Source organism: Pieris rapae, chromosome 21 (genome assembly GCF_905147795.1).
Source record: "Pieris rapae chromosome 21, ilPieRapa1.1, whole genome shotgun sequence".
Taxonomy (NCBI): Eukaryota; Metazoa; Arthropoda; class Insecta; order Lepidoptera; family Pieridae; genus Pieris; species Pieris rapae.
The window spans coordinates 820,939-838,587 of NC_059529.1; the positions used below are offsets into that span (position 1 = coordinate 820,939).

Genomic DNA, 17,649 nt, shown 5'->3' on the forward strand with positions numbered 1-17,649 from the left:
TTATCGCCCCCGAAACCCCGCGTATACTAAATTTCATGAAAATCGTTGGAGCCGATTCCGAGAAGAAGAAAAAGAATTGCTCGTTTAAAGATAAAAGATTATCAAATATTATTTGAGAAATTGTAATTCCTAATCTTCTAAGCTAAAAACAAGTGTTATATATTATCTCAACTCTATGATCGTAAACAACTAATAAAATCGCTGCGCTCATGACATAGCCCCGAAGATCACACTTAAAAAAATGACTTTTAGTTAACGTTCTCCTAATGAGTGTTCTGATGTGGAAAATGACGCAAGTTTCGCTATAATGAAGTTTTAAAGATTAATTCAGTCCAGTCATTGGGTAAGCGGCAATTCCAAAGTTTTATAAAGATGCCTAAATAATTTTATGGATTTTATGGCGTTGTTTTCGTCTGACATCGAGATTAATTTGATGTTTATCTGCGATGTTATGTCAAACAAGGGAAGGATGTTTATGGTGAAATAGGATTGCAAATATAAGTATATACTTTCAGCAGTTTAGCAGAAGAAAAGTGTGAAAACCCTCTTTTTATCATTTATTTGCAAGAAAGTGGTACATCTATCATCAGTCACACAAAAATAGACATGCAAATGATACATTAGCTTTCATCAAGTCATATAATAAGAACATCAGTCATAAACTTATGGGCCAAATATTCGCTCAAGCTATTAAAACCTAATCACCTTCCCCTTGATTGCATGGCAGCGATCTATAACCTTGGCCAACGAATGGTTATTCGCAAAGAGAATTGTGAAATCGTATTTCGTAAGTTTATCTGTGAATATACCATATTTGAAAATTTAAAGTCCGCATCGAAATTTAGTTCAAATTCGTAAGAGTCAGTGAAAAGATATATCATTTTCCGACAATCCGCAAATACGCTTAATGGATTCGTCCACAGATTGGAGTGGAAAAACTAAAGTTTCCGTATAGCACTGACAGAAGACATTTTGTGGTTGATTTATTTATAACTTCCGATCCTGTGCTATATCTGGGTACAAATATCACAAGTTTATATTTGGATATTAATATAAAAGCAATTTTGGGTTTAGCGTGCGACTTATCGTAACGACAAAAGTCTAGTCCAAGAACGTTCCCGTAAAATTAGATATTGAACTGATCTTCTTACACTAACATAAATTGGAAGTTGTCTTCCATAAATTGACTATCAAAGAAATACAAATTCAATGCTTCCAATTTTACATTTACTGGCAGTTATCAAATCAAGGCCGTAAATCGGAAGAAAAGAACTGGGAAAGAAAATTTCCGCCACACTTTTAATTCGCCAAGTTATTGGTTTACATGTTTGTAAGGAGCTGCAACCATCACAACATGTTCCACATGATATCTTAAGTATTTAATGATAATAAAAAAAATAAAAACAAAGATTTGTCCTCTATCAGTAGGCGGCATGGTGAAATAGGCACGCACTTACATTAGTACTTATTAGAAAACTTTACGTTGAAAAGCTAACAAATCAACGAAATGTATTACTTAAAGAAATAGTCTCTAATAGAAAGCTATCGAGATAAATTCTAGTTCTGTTAGAGGAAAATACGTGGTCATTTTATTACTTGTAATCATATGACATACGGCCACTATCTCTGACGAACAAAATCTGTGGAACTCAATTTATTTTACATTTATGATTTTGGGTTTATTCTGGTGAATGAGCTGGGTCTTATCCATATTTGCTCACCTCACACTGTAATTGTTTTGTTTAATATATGTATGATCTCTTCGTGTCATTTATTTATTTCCTTTTTTTTACAGTAATGTATTACTAATACAACAGAAAACTAAGCTAAAAACATAATACAAACATAACAAGTAAAAACTAAAAACCTAAACTATTTTATTATATTTAACTAATTATAAACAATGCAATTCTTGTGAGTTCAGCCAGTATGCAACGAAATATCAATTCAAATCAAATCAAAATATCTTTATTCATATGAGTAAACATGTACACTTATGAACGTCAAGAAACACAAATTAAATTAATTGTAAATTAACATTTAAATAATATATATAACAATAATATATATAAAAATACATCCGTCTCATACGTAATAATTTTTATAGATAAACTATGGACCTGTTAATAAAAAACCAAAGCGTAAGCGAAAACATTTGTCTTCAAACTTATCAATATATTTTAGTTCCTTTGAGATATTCATTTGTAGAACACGTGTGTAGTAACAATGAGTGAGCGAAAATAAAAAGCCACACATCACTGGGGAAGAATTTTTCATTTCTTATCGCGATCAAACGACTCTCTACTAATATTAAATCTTGCCATCTTGACATATTGAAAGCGTTTAATTAAATGAGAAAACTTTCCTCAAGTTTCCATCAAAATAACTTTAACGAGGACATTTTATGAGAAACTTTATTCCGCTGATCATTTATTTTAATTAGTTTATGACGCCAAGTTAAACAAAGATTTCGGTTCTTTTGATCTCTGTATTTTAACAGCGATTAAAGGGTTATTAAGAGTCAATGAGCCATTGAGTAAATATTCATACAAAAGCTGAAATATTTTAAAAATGTTATCGAATTTACAATTTATTAAACCCCAATTACCATCGTAATACACACTCCCGGGATTGAAGAGAAATAAGAGTCTGCATCTCTATATGAATTAGTTTTCGACATATTTTATTTTATTTACAGAATCTTATCTTATATCAGAATCAAAATATACATTATAGCTATTGTTTTTGTTAATTTACGATAACTGATTCTGTGTGCCCACGGGCAAAGGCCTCCCCCTTTTTTATTGTTAAAATTTAAATTTGGACGAACGGGCGCTTTAAAAATGAGATCGATATAATATACTTACTAATAGTGCCAGATCATTTGAAGATTGTGTGACATATATATTTCGAACAAATATATAAACACAAATGAAATTTAGCAGAGGCAATTAAAATTAATTGAAAATAAAATTGACTTTTATCTAACACTGGCACACAAATTCGTCAAAATTCATGGCGAATTGTACTTTTAAAAAATAACTACTTATTTCAACAGTTTCACGGTATTTCAGCCTTGATTCAATTTTATTTGATCTGTAACCTTAAAATATATTTAAATATATATTAAATATTCAAATTACGTTTTGTGCTAAAACATCCCGAAGTTTTTTTTTTAATTAGTAATTTTATCATTATAAATTAATGGTAACATCTGTAAAAAATACACCATTCAGTGGTTTTGTTAGTTTTAAACAAAATCAGTGAATACAGCTTAAATTAAATAATACTTTGATTAAATGCATCGTAGCGGATCGTATCATTTGTGGCGGACCAGGTATATATTACAAACTCGTTGAAATGAAAGAATTTGAATCGTCTAGCATCTCGCTATTTTATTTGTAACAACTATGTTTATAATTACATGTTATATGAAGTGTTTAGCAGTTTGAGAAAGGCATAGACATTATCGCTTAAAAGGGATCTTTTCCATATAACTTTTTGAAATACAGTTTTAAAAAAAGTGTCAAAAAGTGACGGCGAATGTAATTTTGAATGATTTCATCTATTTGGTTTCAAAGAAAATTAAAACATAGAGAAATTATATATCAATATAAATAAAGCTTTCAGTAATACACGGATAGAAAAGTTTCCATTCAACCTAACGTGTTGCCATTTTACGGCTACGACAAAGTTGCTACGGCGTAGCAAATAATGTTGTAGTTACGTGAAGCTACGATGGTTACGGGCAGCTATTTTTGCACGAAGTTTCTATGCAATTGTAAAGTTATCAAATATTTTTGTAAAAATGTATACATATACATTTGAACTTTTCTGTGTAAGCAATTTCATAAACGTCCGTTTCAATGTCAACTTGTCTAGGTTTAAACCATGCACGGATTTTAATCTGTTTATTTTTTTTACAATTAACATATTACATGATTTACATACTATATATTTGTAAACATACATTATAAAACATCTACCAGCACGCTTATTCGCGATAAACACAAAAAACTACTGCACACATTTAATTAATAGATAGATTAATTTACAAGAAAGGTTCATGTTTGTATTGTATAAAGGTATGTAAATGAATTAAAATATATCCATTATCATGGAAGTGTTATATAGTTATAAATAAGAAGCATTATTATATAATATAAAACGACCAATATTTAAGCCTTGTGTATCGCGGAATATGCTTCAAAGGAGTAGCTAGAATATATATCATGAGGATACCCCACATACACAGGCTTAGTTAAATGTATTGAACACTTTTTCCTCGTTAATGTTTGAACCTATTTATGTGAACCTGTCTTCTGTGTAGGATAACGAACATATATAAACATAAAAGCAACGTAGACTCCATAGGGGTAGGAAACAAAATTCCATGTGTGCCACAGATATTTATCTACCTAATGATATATTGAACTTATGTAACCGATATATGCATCAGCGCTGGCTCAGGTAAACAATTTATCAATATAGAGCATGATTAATGGAAATATTATACGACAGGTTTAGTACACGATCATACTCGGTAGAAGCGATAGGGAATGGATCTAATCCTTGTAAACTAGACGAAACTAATAAATAATCGATCATTGTTGACCTGCGTTTGTGTAAACTGTACCGCTAGGTAATAAAAAATAAGGAGTGCTACTATTCTTGGTCTTGGGGTCTGTGTCTGTTTTCTGAATTCTTTAAAGACAAATAGATGAAGCGTTCTGATACATGTTAATTTTTTAAGTCTAAGAAAGTCATACAAAGTGCCGAAACTCGACAAGGATTTCGTTGTCTCTCTTACAAGGGGCCAATAGACAGGCACAGGGTGTTAAGTGATTCCGCTGCCCATGGACACTCACATGGCTAGAGCTCGCGAGTGCGTTGCCGGTTTAGTAAGAATTGGTAAACTTTCTTGAAGCACCGTAACATGAACCATTTACTTTCACATGATGAGCGTCTAAAAATGCCTTAAGAAAACTTCAGTTGTAGAAGGACGTCTATCGAGTTGATACGAGTGTTGTTCTCTATGAGTGTAGGTTATCGCATCGCGCGCGACCTCTTGTCTTTTTATCAAGTGATATAGAGCCGGAATGCGCGTCGTCGCGTTACCGATGCTCGCGATAACCTTAGCGGGTGACTGTTCCTATTGTGATTGCTTGTCGTCCACTCTTTTGTTCTCGGTGCTGCCCTATTTATTTTTAGTTATATTTAATTATTTAGTTATTAAATCTAGACATGTCAAAAATGCAAATCTCATCTAAAGATTGCATAGTTCCCAGTTTATCTCATTATTAAATTTAGTTCGTTAATATTGTTCTAATATTAATAATATTGTAATGTGTTAATATTGTTCGTGAAACCCTTCGAAAAATTATAACTTTAGTTTATATCTGTTTTGTAATGCGGCTTTTAAAAAAAACGTGTTTAGTTATAAGTTTGTTACATTCCAAGAGATTAATGTACACTGGACATGTAGCATTTTTAATTGTTGTTGAACATTGAATAAAAAATTATTGAAATTGATATTGATTATCGAGTTGATACGGATGTATTTTGCATCTTGACATCTGATGATAACATAGCTGCAGGTATACGAACTCCCTTCATCTTTATAGCTAAAATAGTCCTCTCATACAGTACACTTTCTCATTAAGTTCAATATAGTAGGGTCGCTCATTAGATCGCACAGGAATTTTAATCTAAACTTCATCCAGCTATAATGCTGACGTTGCGTGTTTGTCAGGCGCGTTGTAATTTACTGGATATTACTTAACTCTAACGCATTACTTGCTCCACGACACGCGACACTTCAAACCTCTTTAGCGTTTACAGTCTAAGAGATGTCGAAGAGTTGTAATAATGTATTTACAAGTTTTATTTTGTAAATTATCGATGTATTTTACGCTATCATAATATGACACATTATGATATTATAAATTGCTGTATTTGAATGATTTTTTGTGCACCCTGATTGGTTTAGATTCACACTAAACTGTTTCTATACTGGTTTTTCAGGTACGAGTCTCAGATATCTTAACTTATAGAGTTCTTGGCGCGTAACCAAACGATCTGGGTTCGATTCCCAGATTATTCGTTTGCCAAAAATGATTTCTAGAGGTTATATATAACATAAGAAACCTCCTCTTCATTCAGATTCTAGTAAGAAAAGAAAAAATAACAAAAATGAAGAGTGCAAGATGTACATAACCAGACAGAGAAGTACAGAACCTTACTCTAGAGAAAAAGAAAAAAATAGAATATTAAAAACTAACTAAAACTAAAAAGCTACTCTTAAGGATTCATGAATAGCTAATAGCGATGTAATACAAAAGATGAGATACAAGAATACATGTCACGATTGATCAGAATATGATAAGGTTAAATGTTTATATAAAAGAGTTTTAAAAGACAGAATATTGCATGTAATTACAAAACTACGGTCGGCAGCGAAAAACTTAACTTTATTTTATACATTATTTCTCCGCTTTAACGAAACATCTCACCTGCATATATGAGTACTAACTTCATAACAAACTTTTAACCGTAAGCGCCAACGGAAAACTATTTCATTTAACACTTGGAATGACTAGAGAAATTCATTATGAGTCGAAACTAAAGTTTCGCGCTACGTTCTAGTTAAGTGTAGGGTTAAAACCGTTATAAGAGCCGTGGCGGGCTTCCAACTTACACTGAGTACGTGTTGACGATCGACTTAAATAGTTGAGTCTTAGTTAGCTTATAGGTGCTTTATTTAAAACATTTTATTGTTTCGTAAGTAGGCTTATGCCTGTTCTTAACCAGTGTTAATTCGGTCAAAGATTTTTTTTATAATATATCAAAAACTAATTAATTTTTTTATACATACTAGTTACATTATTGTAAACAAGTAGTACAATTGTAACAAAAGCGAAGGCGTGGTCGTCCCAAACAAACCTGGCGCCGTACAGTAGCGGACGAGGCAAAGAGAGCTGGTAAGACTTGGAGCGAGGTGAAACACGAGGCGCAAGAACGAACACGATGGAGACTCGCTGTGGACGCCCTCTGCCCCACCTAGGGGTTATAGGACATAAAGAAGAAATAAGAAGAAGTTACATTATTTAAAACTGGCCGTAGTCAGAAGTCGCCTGTGCCTGACATGCCGTCGACGTTTGAGGTCTAAGCCAAGCCGGTTTCATCACGATGTTTTCCGTCACCGTTCGAGTTCATTAGTGCACAACCGAGGATCGAACCTACGACCTCAAGACTGCGAGTCGACTGCATCGGCTTTTTAACTTGCGTTGTGGCCGAATCTGAGAGAAACCTTGGATATTTTTAGATGTTATTCTAAATAAAAAATAAAATCATTTATTTCAGACCAATTAATAAGTCCATATATTGTTAGTATAGTAAATCTTATAACTATGTTAGAAATATAATTATTTAAAAAAATGTAAATTTAAATGAAGTGAAATACATTTTAATTCTCCTAAACACTCAGCTTCTAGGCTATATGTAAATTGTATGTTGGTGATTAATTTAGTTGAAATAGTTATTACTTGAGTACATTACATACACCCACATATTTTGTACATGTTATTGCTGCTCAAATGTGGAGTTTAGTGAATTAAACTTTCAATCTCAAATAGAGATATTTCTATATAACGATGACGTGAAATTAGTGATACCTGTCTATCTTATAATAAACGTATTTTATTTTTATAAGAGTAGTGTTGGTATATTAGCTTCAGCGTGTGATTCTCATTCCTGAGGTCGTAGGTTCAACTTCATTCACTTTCTTTCTATATGCCCATTTAACATTTGCTCGAACGGAGAAAGACTGATAGAAGGTTGCTCACCTAATTGCCTATTAGAAATGATCACAGAACTGAACAGGTTGTAGTGTGATTGTTTATAATCAGTTTCATTTCTCCATTATATCTAATTACTTTTTATTACAATCTTGAAAATCTAAATTATATGAAGCCATTTGAAACTGTCAGCTAACTTCCCTCATCCATTAGTCATCCCTCTTCAGCTTATTTCCGATGAGGAAGCACTCTGATGTAATGTCCATTTGACAAGAGCAACTGTTTTGATGCCTGAGGCTAAAGATAATTTATTTAAAGTAAGGTTAGGAAGATGATTTGACCAATGTAGTTTTAAAACTATTTCGCAAATGGTTGTGCATTTGAATCGTGCACTAATCATATATAAATCTAAAGAGGCCCATATGGGTATCGGTTATATATATTTCCAACAAATAATTATACAATAATTTTGTTTTTTTTTAATGTATCTATTAATGCACTTGCTTGTTTTCTGTTTTATATACATATCTATGTAATCTGTTTTGGCTTTCTGTATTGACTTAGTTTTTTGTATTATAATATGTATATGTAAGTTGTTAGATTACTTATAATTAAATAAATACCTACATAGTAATAATAATATCAATCTAAGTATTACCGAACCATGCGACTTATGCTCCTCCAAGAAAAGAGCGTACCAATCTTAAAAGGCCGGCAGCGCGCTTGCGAGCCTTCTGGCAGTGCGAGTTTCCATAGGCGCGGATTATTATTGTAAGTGTGCAATGATTGTTTACAAATAAATTATACACATACTTGTAATGTAACTAATGTTAGGTTTCAACCCTCCAGACAAAAATTACATTTTAGTTTAGCATTGTAATATTCTGATATAGGCATATGAATACAATTAATTAATTATAATTATAATATAATTTAAAATACTAATATAATATTATTTAATTATTAGTGTGTTACTAAACGGAGGCCATGAGCGTCCTCTCTCTTAGGGTGATATTTAAATTCGGTAAGCGTGACTCCCATGTCAAAAATGAATAGATAGCTGTAAAACCAGCTATCTCAGATGTGTCTCGCTTTTAAAGTTAAAATATTAAATTCTAGCAAATATAATATGATTCAGCTAGTGTAATAATTTCCTTTTATTTTATGCATTTCGAGTATAATGAAACTTATTAACTACAAATGCGACAATACAATTGCATTTATTTCATATTATTGAGGAGGAAATGCTTACACACTATTACTTGAATGAAGAAAATATACCTATATTTTATTTAAAGCTTATTTTAGAGGAAAAATGTACATTGGTACATCTTCATTTATGAACTGTTTTGAACTTCGTGTTACAAATAATTTTTAATTGTTACATACAATGTTTGGGGAATAAATAAATATTAATAAATAATAAATGACTTACAGATAACTACAAGAAATGTGATTTTCAACTCACTAGGGATTTTCATCTTAAGCATTTTAAACCAATTAACTTTCCGCTCAGCTCTCTCAGGGCTGGTCAAATACCGATTTTGTAAAAAAATATCCTATGTATTTAGGTTAATGCTACCGGGTTTTACGACTACTTTGATGTGACCCTTATAATGGACCCGCACTTAATGCTTATAAATATGTTAAATTGGGAGAAAATATTACCTCAAAGATGTATTTCATAAGCTTACCTTACTACTTTCATTTGAATATGAGTACTCGCGAAATAAACTTCGGAGAATATGAAAGAATTTGTTTAATATTATTTGGGTCTATAAACGTATAGATTGCTTAATCAATGTGCCATTGAATCTAAATACGAAAGCCAATATATTCTAGTCTGATTAGTCTAGTCGGATTTAACGCCGGCTTTTTTTTTCTCTCTCGGCCAACACCCTCTGACTTTGCCGATGAGTATGGATGTCTTCAAATATGATGACGTGGAATAAGTGATATCCGTGTCTTATATTCCACAATTAACATTTTATTTTAAAAATGAATTAATAAGCGCTATCTGAGGTCCAGATACTATATTAAAACACCTCTGGATTACTTATTATAAGTTTTATTTCATTATATAATATTTGTTTTACGTTTTGGTCAATGTTTTGTGTTTGGGTTGGTTATTATTATACCTGTAGGTGTTAGGATACATACGTAATTTGTATAAGCCGTATGCCTACTTAAATCTGAACTCTGGGGCTTGCTGCCTTTCCCGCCAGTACATTTTTCACAACTAACACCAGTATATAGCAGTGCTGTGCAGATGTCCTTTAGTAATTAAATTTATGCACCTATTTGAATTTTCAATAATAAAGCCAAGCCCAATAAATAGTGAATTACATATTTTGATATTTTTATTGTTTTTCTTTTTGTCTTGTTATAAAAATTGACTCTTATCACACACATAAAAAGTCCACCACTTGTCTATGCAAAAACTACTGGAATGATTTTAATGCGGTTTTCGTTTATATGACGTATGCTAAATTAACTCAATAGGCATGTAATCTGGAGAACCTAGGTTTGATTTCAAACAATAAACAATGGCACAGGTACAGATCTTTTTGATCAACTGGACTTTTGGATAAACACGTCCTAAATAAATAATAAATATTTGCCAAAGTAAATTTTCAAAATGATTCTTAGGAAAATATTCACAAAAATTAAGCCTTTTAAAGTCATTGATAACAAAAGTATGTACAAACAGTACTTAAGTTGTTCTTCTTGAAAACTTTTATATTTTTCCACAAAAATTTCCAAGTTTCAAAGTAATTTCGGAAACACAATAATCTTGATCAGGTGCGGGCGATCTCACAGAATATTTTTTATTCAAAAATTATTCAGAAATTGTTTACTTATTTCATTCAAGAGGTTTATTATGATTTACAATGGATTCTTTGCCATTATTAACGCCTGGGCACCAGTCAATGAGCGAATTATAATTTTAGCTCTAATTCGTTCTCCACTTCTCTATTCTATTCTAACATGATCGCTCAAAGTATCGGAAAGATGGAGAAACAAGGTGGAAAATACCACCAGGGAAAATAAATAGAGGTCATCCTCTTGCACGGTGGACTGACGAGATTACAAAGAGAATAAAAAGTTGGAGTCCAACCAATTCTGCAAGAGGTCCTGTATAAATTTGTGTGTGTGTCTTTTGTAAAGATGGATCAATGTTTTACGGAATATATGAGGCCTAATTAATTATTATTATAGTAACATGAGAACTCAAATGTCTTGTTTAACAGGGCGCTAGCGGGCAAAAACAATTTCAAGTATCAAATTGATATATTATGGTTATTCTGTAAAATCTAATTCTATATAATCTAAAGTCTAATTAAGTTTTATTTGTAATCTGTTTGCACTAAGTCGGTGTCAGTCCACCTGACTGACACTTTTTGTTTGGAGTAGGATACACCATCTTTGATGAAAAATGCTAATTAGTCTGATCGATTCTTATTCCTTTTTTTACTATACTAACACGCGACAGCCTAACCAGCGCATGTTTAACCGAAGGATCGTCCTGGATATAGCTTCCGAATTCCCAGGCCCACAGATGATATATATTATAAATCTATATATATAAAAGAAAGTCGTGTTAGTTACACCACTTATAACTCAAGAACGGAAGAACAGATTTGTGTGAAAATTGGTATGTAGGTAGCTTAGAGCCAGGAGACGGACATAGGATATTTTTTATCCCGTTCGACAGCGTTCCCGTGGGACTTGACATGAAACGTCAGTCACTATAAAACGTGGTATAACAAAAAAGAATCATACGCATGGAATAACAAAACGCAAATGATAGCTATGTAATTGACGTATAATGACAGCTATGTAAAGACGTATAGATGACAATTTGATATTTGAAATCAATATTCAAACTATTTATATTAAATAAATAATTAACAATTATAATGTAATGATAGTGCCATTGCCCATTCGTATAATGAATGATTAATGTAGGTATTTAATTTTTTTTGTATTATTTCCAATAAAAAATACTACTTATTAATTGCCATTAAGGCGGAACAAAATTCGCCCGGTCAGCTAGTTTTTCATAAAAACAATGGAACAAAAAAGATTGTGTGTATCTTATAAAATACACTAAGAAAATTAACAATAGAATACATCATACAACTGATGTACTGTGTTCATGAACTCCAAAAGAGCAGATTTCAAAATACATTTAAATTAATTCAGCACAATTATAAATTCTCTTCGCAAAACTTTCACCTTAAAAGTATCTAGATCTTACGATTTCGTAACATTGTGACGCAAATGAAGAGACGTCTTTTGTCTTTCGAAGCATTGTAGTTTTGAGAGACTTCACAATGAGGGCGCGAACGAAATGAGCAAGGTATATGGGTTAAACTTATATTAGCCGAGTTGGAATTATTTTTGGGTCACGTCTTATGTCAGAAGTTTTGGATTTGGGAACGCTGAGGTTATGTGTTCCAATCCTGGCTGTGCCTTAGCGAAAAATTGTGTTGACCAAAAATGGCGCTACGAATGGTCAGGGCGTGGGGTTATTTCTAACATTTTTCTATTTAACATGTCTATGTTTTCTGAAACACTCCGATCACTGTGATAACTAGCCTAGGGGACGCTCACAAACTGCAGACTGCCCATGGACACCAATTTTGTGGATGCGTTAATAACTTTCGTGGGTATGTTTTCGTTTGGGTTTTTTTAGTTTCACTTTTTTGACTCAAGACAAAATTACCTCTATTATATTTTATATGCATTATCAAAAACAATGTTATAATACAACAAGTAATTAAATAATACAAGTTTTGACTACTGAAATAAGTCAAATATGAATACTTGTATAGACATTAGTTTCGAAAATGACCATTTTATAATAAACTAGCAGACTCGGCCAAGCGTTGCTGTGGCTAAGGTTTTTGTTATATTACATAAGTAGTAAACTATTCAAGGGAAACGCTGGTACTTTTAACACAGCTCCATCAATTGCCAAATGTACTTCTAAACTGTAAAATTACTAAACATTTCTAAAGTGAATATATATAAGCAATAAAACGCAATTCCTTAAACGATATAAAGAAAACTCTATCAAATCTAGTCGGCATTCAAAATCATATCAAGAAGATAGCAGAGCTTCTAAATCAATCAGACAAATTCCTTTACACAATACTCGCCTTTACGCCTATGTTTTAGAGCGCACAGTGGTCTGTAATATTTAGATAAAGTCATAAGATATTGAGGCAGCTGTTATCATACAGATTGATTCATTGTAAGAATATGTGTGGGTCGGTCGCTCAATTTGCCTTCATTTCTTTATCCCGACGCAACGCCGCGTATTGAATCTAAATGCCCGTGCGGAGTGGAACTACAGGCGATATCTATATTTTAACAACCCTTCATAGAAACAAAGCCTACTGTTGCAGACTTGGGGCCTGCTTCACAATGTATGGGTAAAGTACCAAATAGCTATGAAACACATAAATTATTCGAAAGATAAAGTTCCGAATAAGATACTTCGCATTTCATGACGAATAGCGCTATCTGACAGTTGTGAAATGCAACAATAGTGTTTATCCTACCAATAAGTAATGAATAGCTTATTTGGAACTTATCCGGACATTGTGAAACAGACCCTTAGTCTAATAAAATTTCTTCGCTTCACCGTTACAGGTTAAAGAGGCTTGCCTCTCAGTATATTCATCAGCGACGTGCGTACATAGGAATACAATTTCTCAGGACAAATAGGTTTAAGTAAGCTTTCCGTTATCAATAAATAAGGACATCAAAACGATTGGTTTATGGACAAAATGTTAAAAAATATATTTTAATTACCTATTAAATATTTCTAAAATGGTGAGTGACTGTAATACAATAACATTGTATACCTTTTGAACCAAGTGATCCAAGAAAATAAGGTATATGATGGAGTGAGATAGGATAAACGAAATGGTATTACAAAGACAATCGACGGGAAAAGAGAGTAAGACACACAAAGTGACCAGAAAAGGAGAACGGAGAAGAATTTTACCAAAGGAACTGCAGATAGACTATCGTCATATTTGCATTGACAAATCAAATAAAATACTAATTTTAACAGTTTTGAACTAATTTGACTTTGATGTTATTAAGTTATATTAATAATGGCAGCTAACACTAATGTCACTGCTTCGACAATAATAATAATGACAATGAATAATTTACTATTAATATTTGATAGTCTAATCTGTTCTAGTAATATTGGCGCAAGTAATAACCCCAACTTAAATATATCAACGCTTATAAACTGATAACACTTTGACATTGTTTAGTAATGGGCTCTGTGAGATATAATGACAATTGCTGATACCAGCGCCATTTCTTTGATACATGAGATATTCCTTAAATATACACTAAAAATACTCACACACTTTTCATCACGTAAACGCAATTAGAACCACAAATAGTACATCGTCAAAAGGGCAGAAGTAAACAAATACAGCATAGACATTATGGGTTATATTATCGCTATCAAAGGCACCGCATATTAATCTCGCATTTATATTCGGGCGGAGCGGTTGGGAACAAACCTTAGCGGAGGTCGCCTAAATCCCCAGGCTTTTCGAGTTCAAAACTATTTTTGAATACCGATCCCCGAATACTAATTACCAACTGATTCCCCACGAGATAGTTACGTTTGATGGCCGTAACTCAAGGCTGGGTTATTATATTTAATAGCTCTGGCACGTGTTTCTATAACTCTCAATAGTGAATAGGTTTTTTTAGCATTTTATGTACTACTAAATTATAGACTTTTGTATGGAGTACATAGTTATGACTAAGTCAAATCAAATTTGACATTGAAAGTCAAAATTACATATTGATTTCATATGGAGAAGAATGGGTAATTAACTCCATACTTACTCTTTTAAAATAGTTTTTACATCATTTTATAAACATTGATTTGATTTTTATCAATATGTATATAACTATAACTAATATACTAAAATATATAAGGCACATGGTGTTATTAAAAACGATCCATCAGATACAATAAAAAACTTTAATAGTTGTTTTAACTTATTCTTAAATGAAGCAGAACGAAAGAATGTCAACCAGTACTTTCTGCTCACATATTCACAAATATTGCACCTAAAGATTTTACATTATTCTTTATAAAACAAATTAATAGTCAAACAGTGTTATACGTCACAGTTTATTTTCAAAATTATTGGCTGGTTTGATTGTCCTATGGAGCCGGACCGGCATGTTTCCAAGCATTTTTATCTTTAATATAATCCTCTAATTTGTGATGTGCTTATCTAATAAACGTATTTTTATAAAAATTTTGTTTAAAAAACTAATACTTTCCTTTGTTATACACTTTAGACTAAAATATATGTTGCTACATATTAAACACGCCCTTTTTTAATGAGTATTCAAAGTTTTCAATAAAATTTAATTTAATTGAATCATCAATTTATTCATTCTTAATTGTCTACAGATACCAAAGAATCCGTAGGAAGCGCGACAGCATCAAGTTCTGACGATGAAGACCCCGGAGAAGCCTGGATGAAGGCACCAGCTGGTACTGTGGCTGTGAGGAGTGGGGAAGACGCTCTTCTCACCTGCGTGGTACTTGGTGCCAGGGGGAAACCAGTGCTTTGGAGACGCGCCAGGGATTCACAACTTCTGACTGCTGGTGGAGTCAGAGTCACGAGAGACGACAGGATCAATGTTCTGCATGATGACTGTAAGACTATTTCAAACACTGAGTCTCTGAAATACATAATCTTATTTTCATAAATTTTTATGAGAGTGATCTAAAATATTTAAACTCGGCCGATCGTTACATTTTTAGATTTACTGTTTTGTTCCACTTGGATTGTGTGAGCTACCTTTTTTTATCTTTTTTGCCAATTATATTTGTTAGTAGTTACGTCCTCAATTTTATAATTTTGTAGTGAGTGTTTTGTGCGTTTTGTGACTAGTGTAAGGCAAAGTATCAGTAGGTTATCAGTCCAAAAATCAGTTTGAGAGAGACTCTTTTATTTTGCAAGAAACCAAACTGGTACAATCAAATCCTAGATCGAATAGTCGCTGGACGTGATTCTTTTAGAGAAAGCAGGGTAGCTATGCTATCCATAAATACCAGAAAACAGTATCTGTTAGCTGTAGGTCCGATTATATGTATATTTAATTAGCCAGCTCTCCTGTCTGGTCGTGCGTTGATTTGTGCAGCATGGATTTTTCTTTTCGTGATCGTCCTCGAAGGCATCGTGAGGAAACCACTCTTCATGCAAGAAATGCATCAGACACAGCTGGTCAACTACTTGTGTATGAAAAATAAAAATTATAAAAGAAACGGATTCAATCTGAGACTCATACGGGGTTTTGACATCATAATTGTTTTAATTAGCAAATTTAATTGATTTTAATTTTAACTTTAATAGCGGATGAGCCCCTCCAAGGTCCCGGTATACGCAAAGGTGGAGACGTTTGGGCGCTGGTGATTAAATCAGCAAAGTCCTCCGACGCGGGTCTGTACACATGTGAACTGAACACACAGCCTCCCGTGAGAAGTTTCCACAGACTTTCAGGTAACGTCAAACTTTAAACTTTAACTTATCGCTATGGAGTTTTTGTTATATATTTTATATGTACAGTTTTTTTTTATGAAACATTACAATCTAATAGGACTAGTTATAATAGATAAGTAATTTAGGTCTAACCTTATTTACTTATAAGGATATTTAACATAAGAAAGTGGCTAATAATACTACTTATAGTCTCTATTAAGGGGAAGACTCCCTGTTCTTGGGTCATATTTATTTTTTCACTCACTGTGTTGCATATAAACAATTTAAAATTAAAATTAAACAGGGACTTTTCCAGGGACCAGGGTCTGAAGACAGACAGAGATGAAAGTGTTTATAATACAGCTTTGAAATAAAATTTAACATGCATAACAACCGACAAATCAACAAAATACTTAAGAAACCCCTTTTTCCGCTATTTAGATTTGTTAATTCTTGCCTAGTAGTATTGAGAGGGCCCGACCCATCAACCTATCCTTTATATAAACAAAAACGTCATCAAAAGGCTCAATTTCCACGTTATATGTACGTGAGTATGTCACTAAACTCCTCTTAAAAGGATGGACATATTTGAATGAATTTTTTGGGTGTTTGGGCACCCGGGATGATTTCGATTCACAAATCAGGCTGACAGATGGCACTGCAGTCGGTACTTACACACTTTGTTTAGCCTAATCGCTTAAAATCTCATGCAGGACAACGTCTGTTGTCAGTAGTTTTTTATTTGTCTTGCAATTGTAATAGGAGGAGAAAGAAGAAAAAATAATGCGCAATTATTTTAACAGCTGCTTTGAGCATGCCAATTTCAATTTTCTGTATATTTTTTCTTTTACAGTTATTTCACGAGGCCTCACTCCTCCTGAAGCTCAAAACACCACTGACCAATACTCAGCAAACAATCCAACTCTCTCGACCCTGGCCTTAGCCCACAACTACACAGATTGTTGCGTCAACGCGAATGTATCACGGGGCTGTCTAGGGTTCTGCAGTATCCAGACGATTCTAGAAGGAACCGGACAGGATCCGGAAACCTGTCAACCTGACTTCCCATCTATTGTCAAGTAAGTTTAAACGATTCTTAATATAGTCAGTGTCTTAAAAAGGACGATGTATTACTTTTCATACAGTATTGTATATTTATTGTAAAAATACAAAACTTTCATCTATCGTCAATCCCAAATTTAGATTGTACACAAGACAGAGACTCAAAAACTTCCAAATCTTCAAATACATAATGTACGAGCTAAGGCATTTTGTTCCCTCGGGCTTTCTTAGTTTTATAAGCATCG

General features: G+C 32.9%; 1 protein-coding gene across 2 annotated transcripts in view; it reads left to right on the top strand.

Annotated features, from left to right (window-relative positions):
- Positions 1-17,649, top strand: part of LOC111000323 (Ig-like and fibronectin type-III domain-containing protein 2) — a 136,985-nt gene that overhangs the window by 91,612 nt on the left and 27,724 nt on the right. For both annotated transcript variants that reach the window (XM_045632848.1, XM_045632849.1), the window contains exons 5-7: positions 15,268-15,516; positions 16,217-16,363; positions 17,196-17,421. In XM_045632848.1, the coding sequence (XP_045488804.1) occupies positions 15,268-15,516; positions 16,217-16,363; positions 17,196-17,421 (622 nt within the window). The remainder of the gene's footprint in view (positions 1-15,267; positions 15,517-16,216; positions 16,364-17,195; positions 17,422-17,649) is intronic.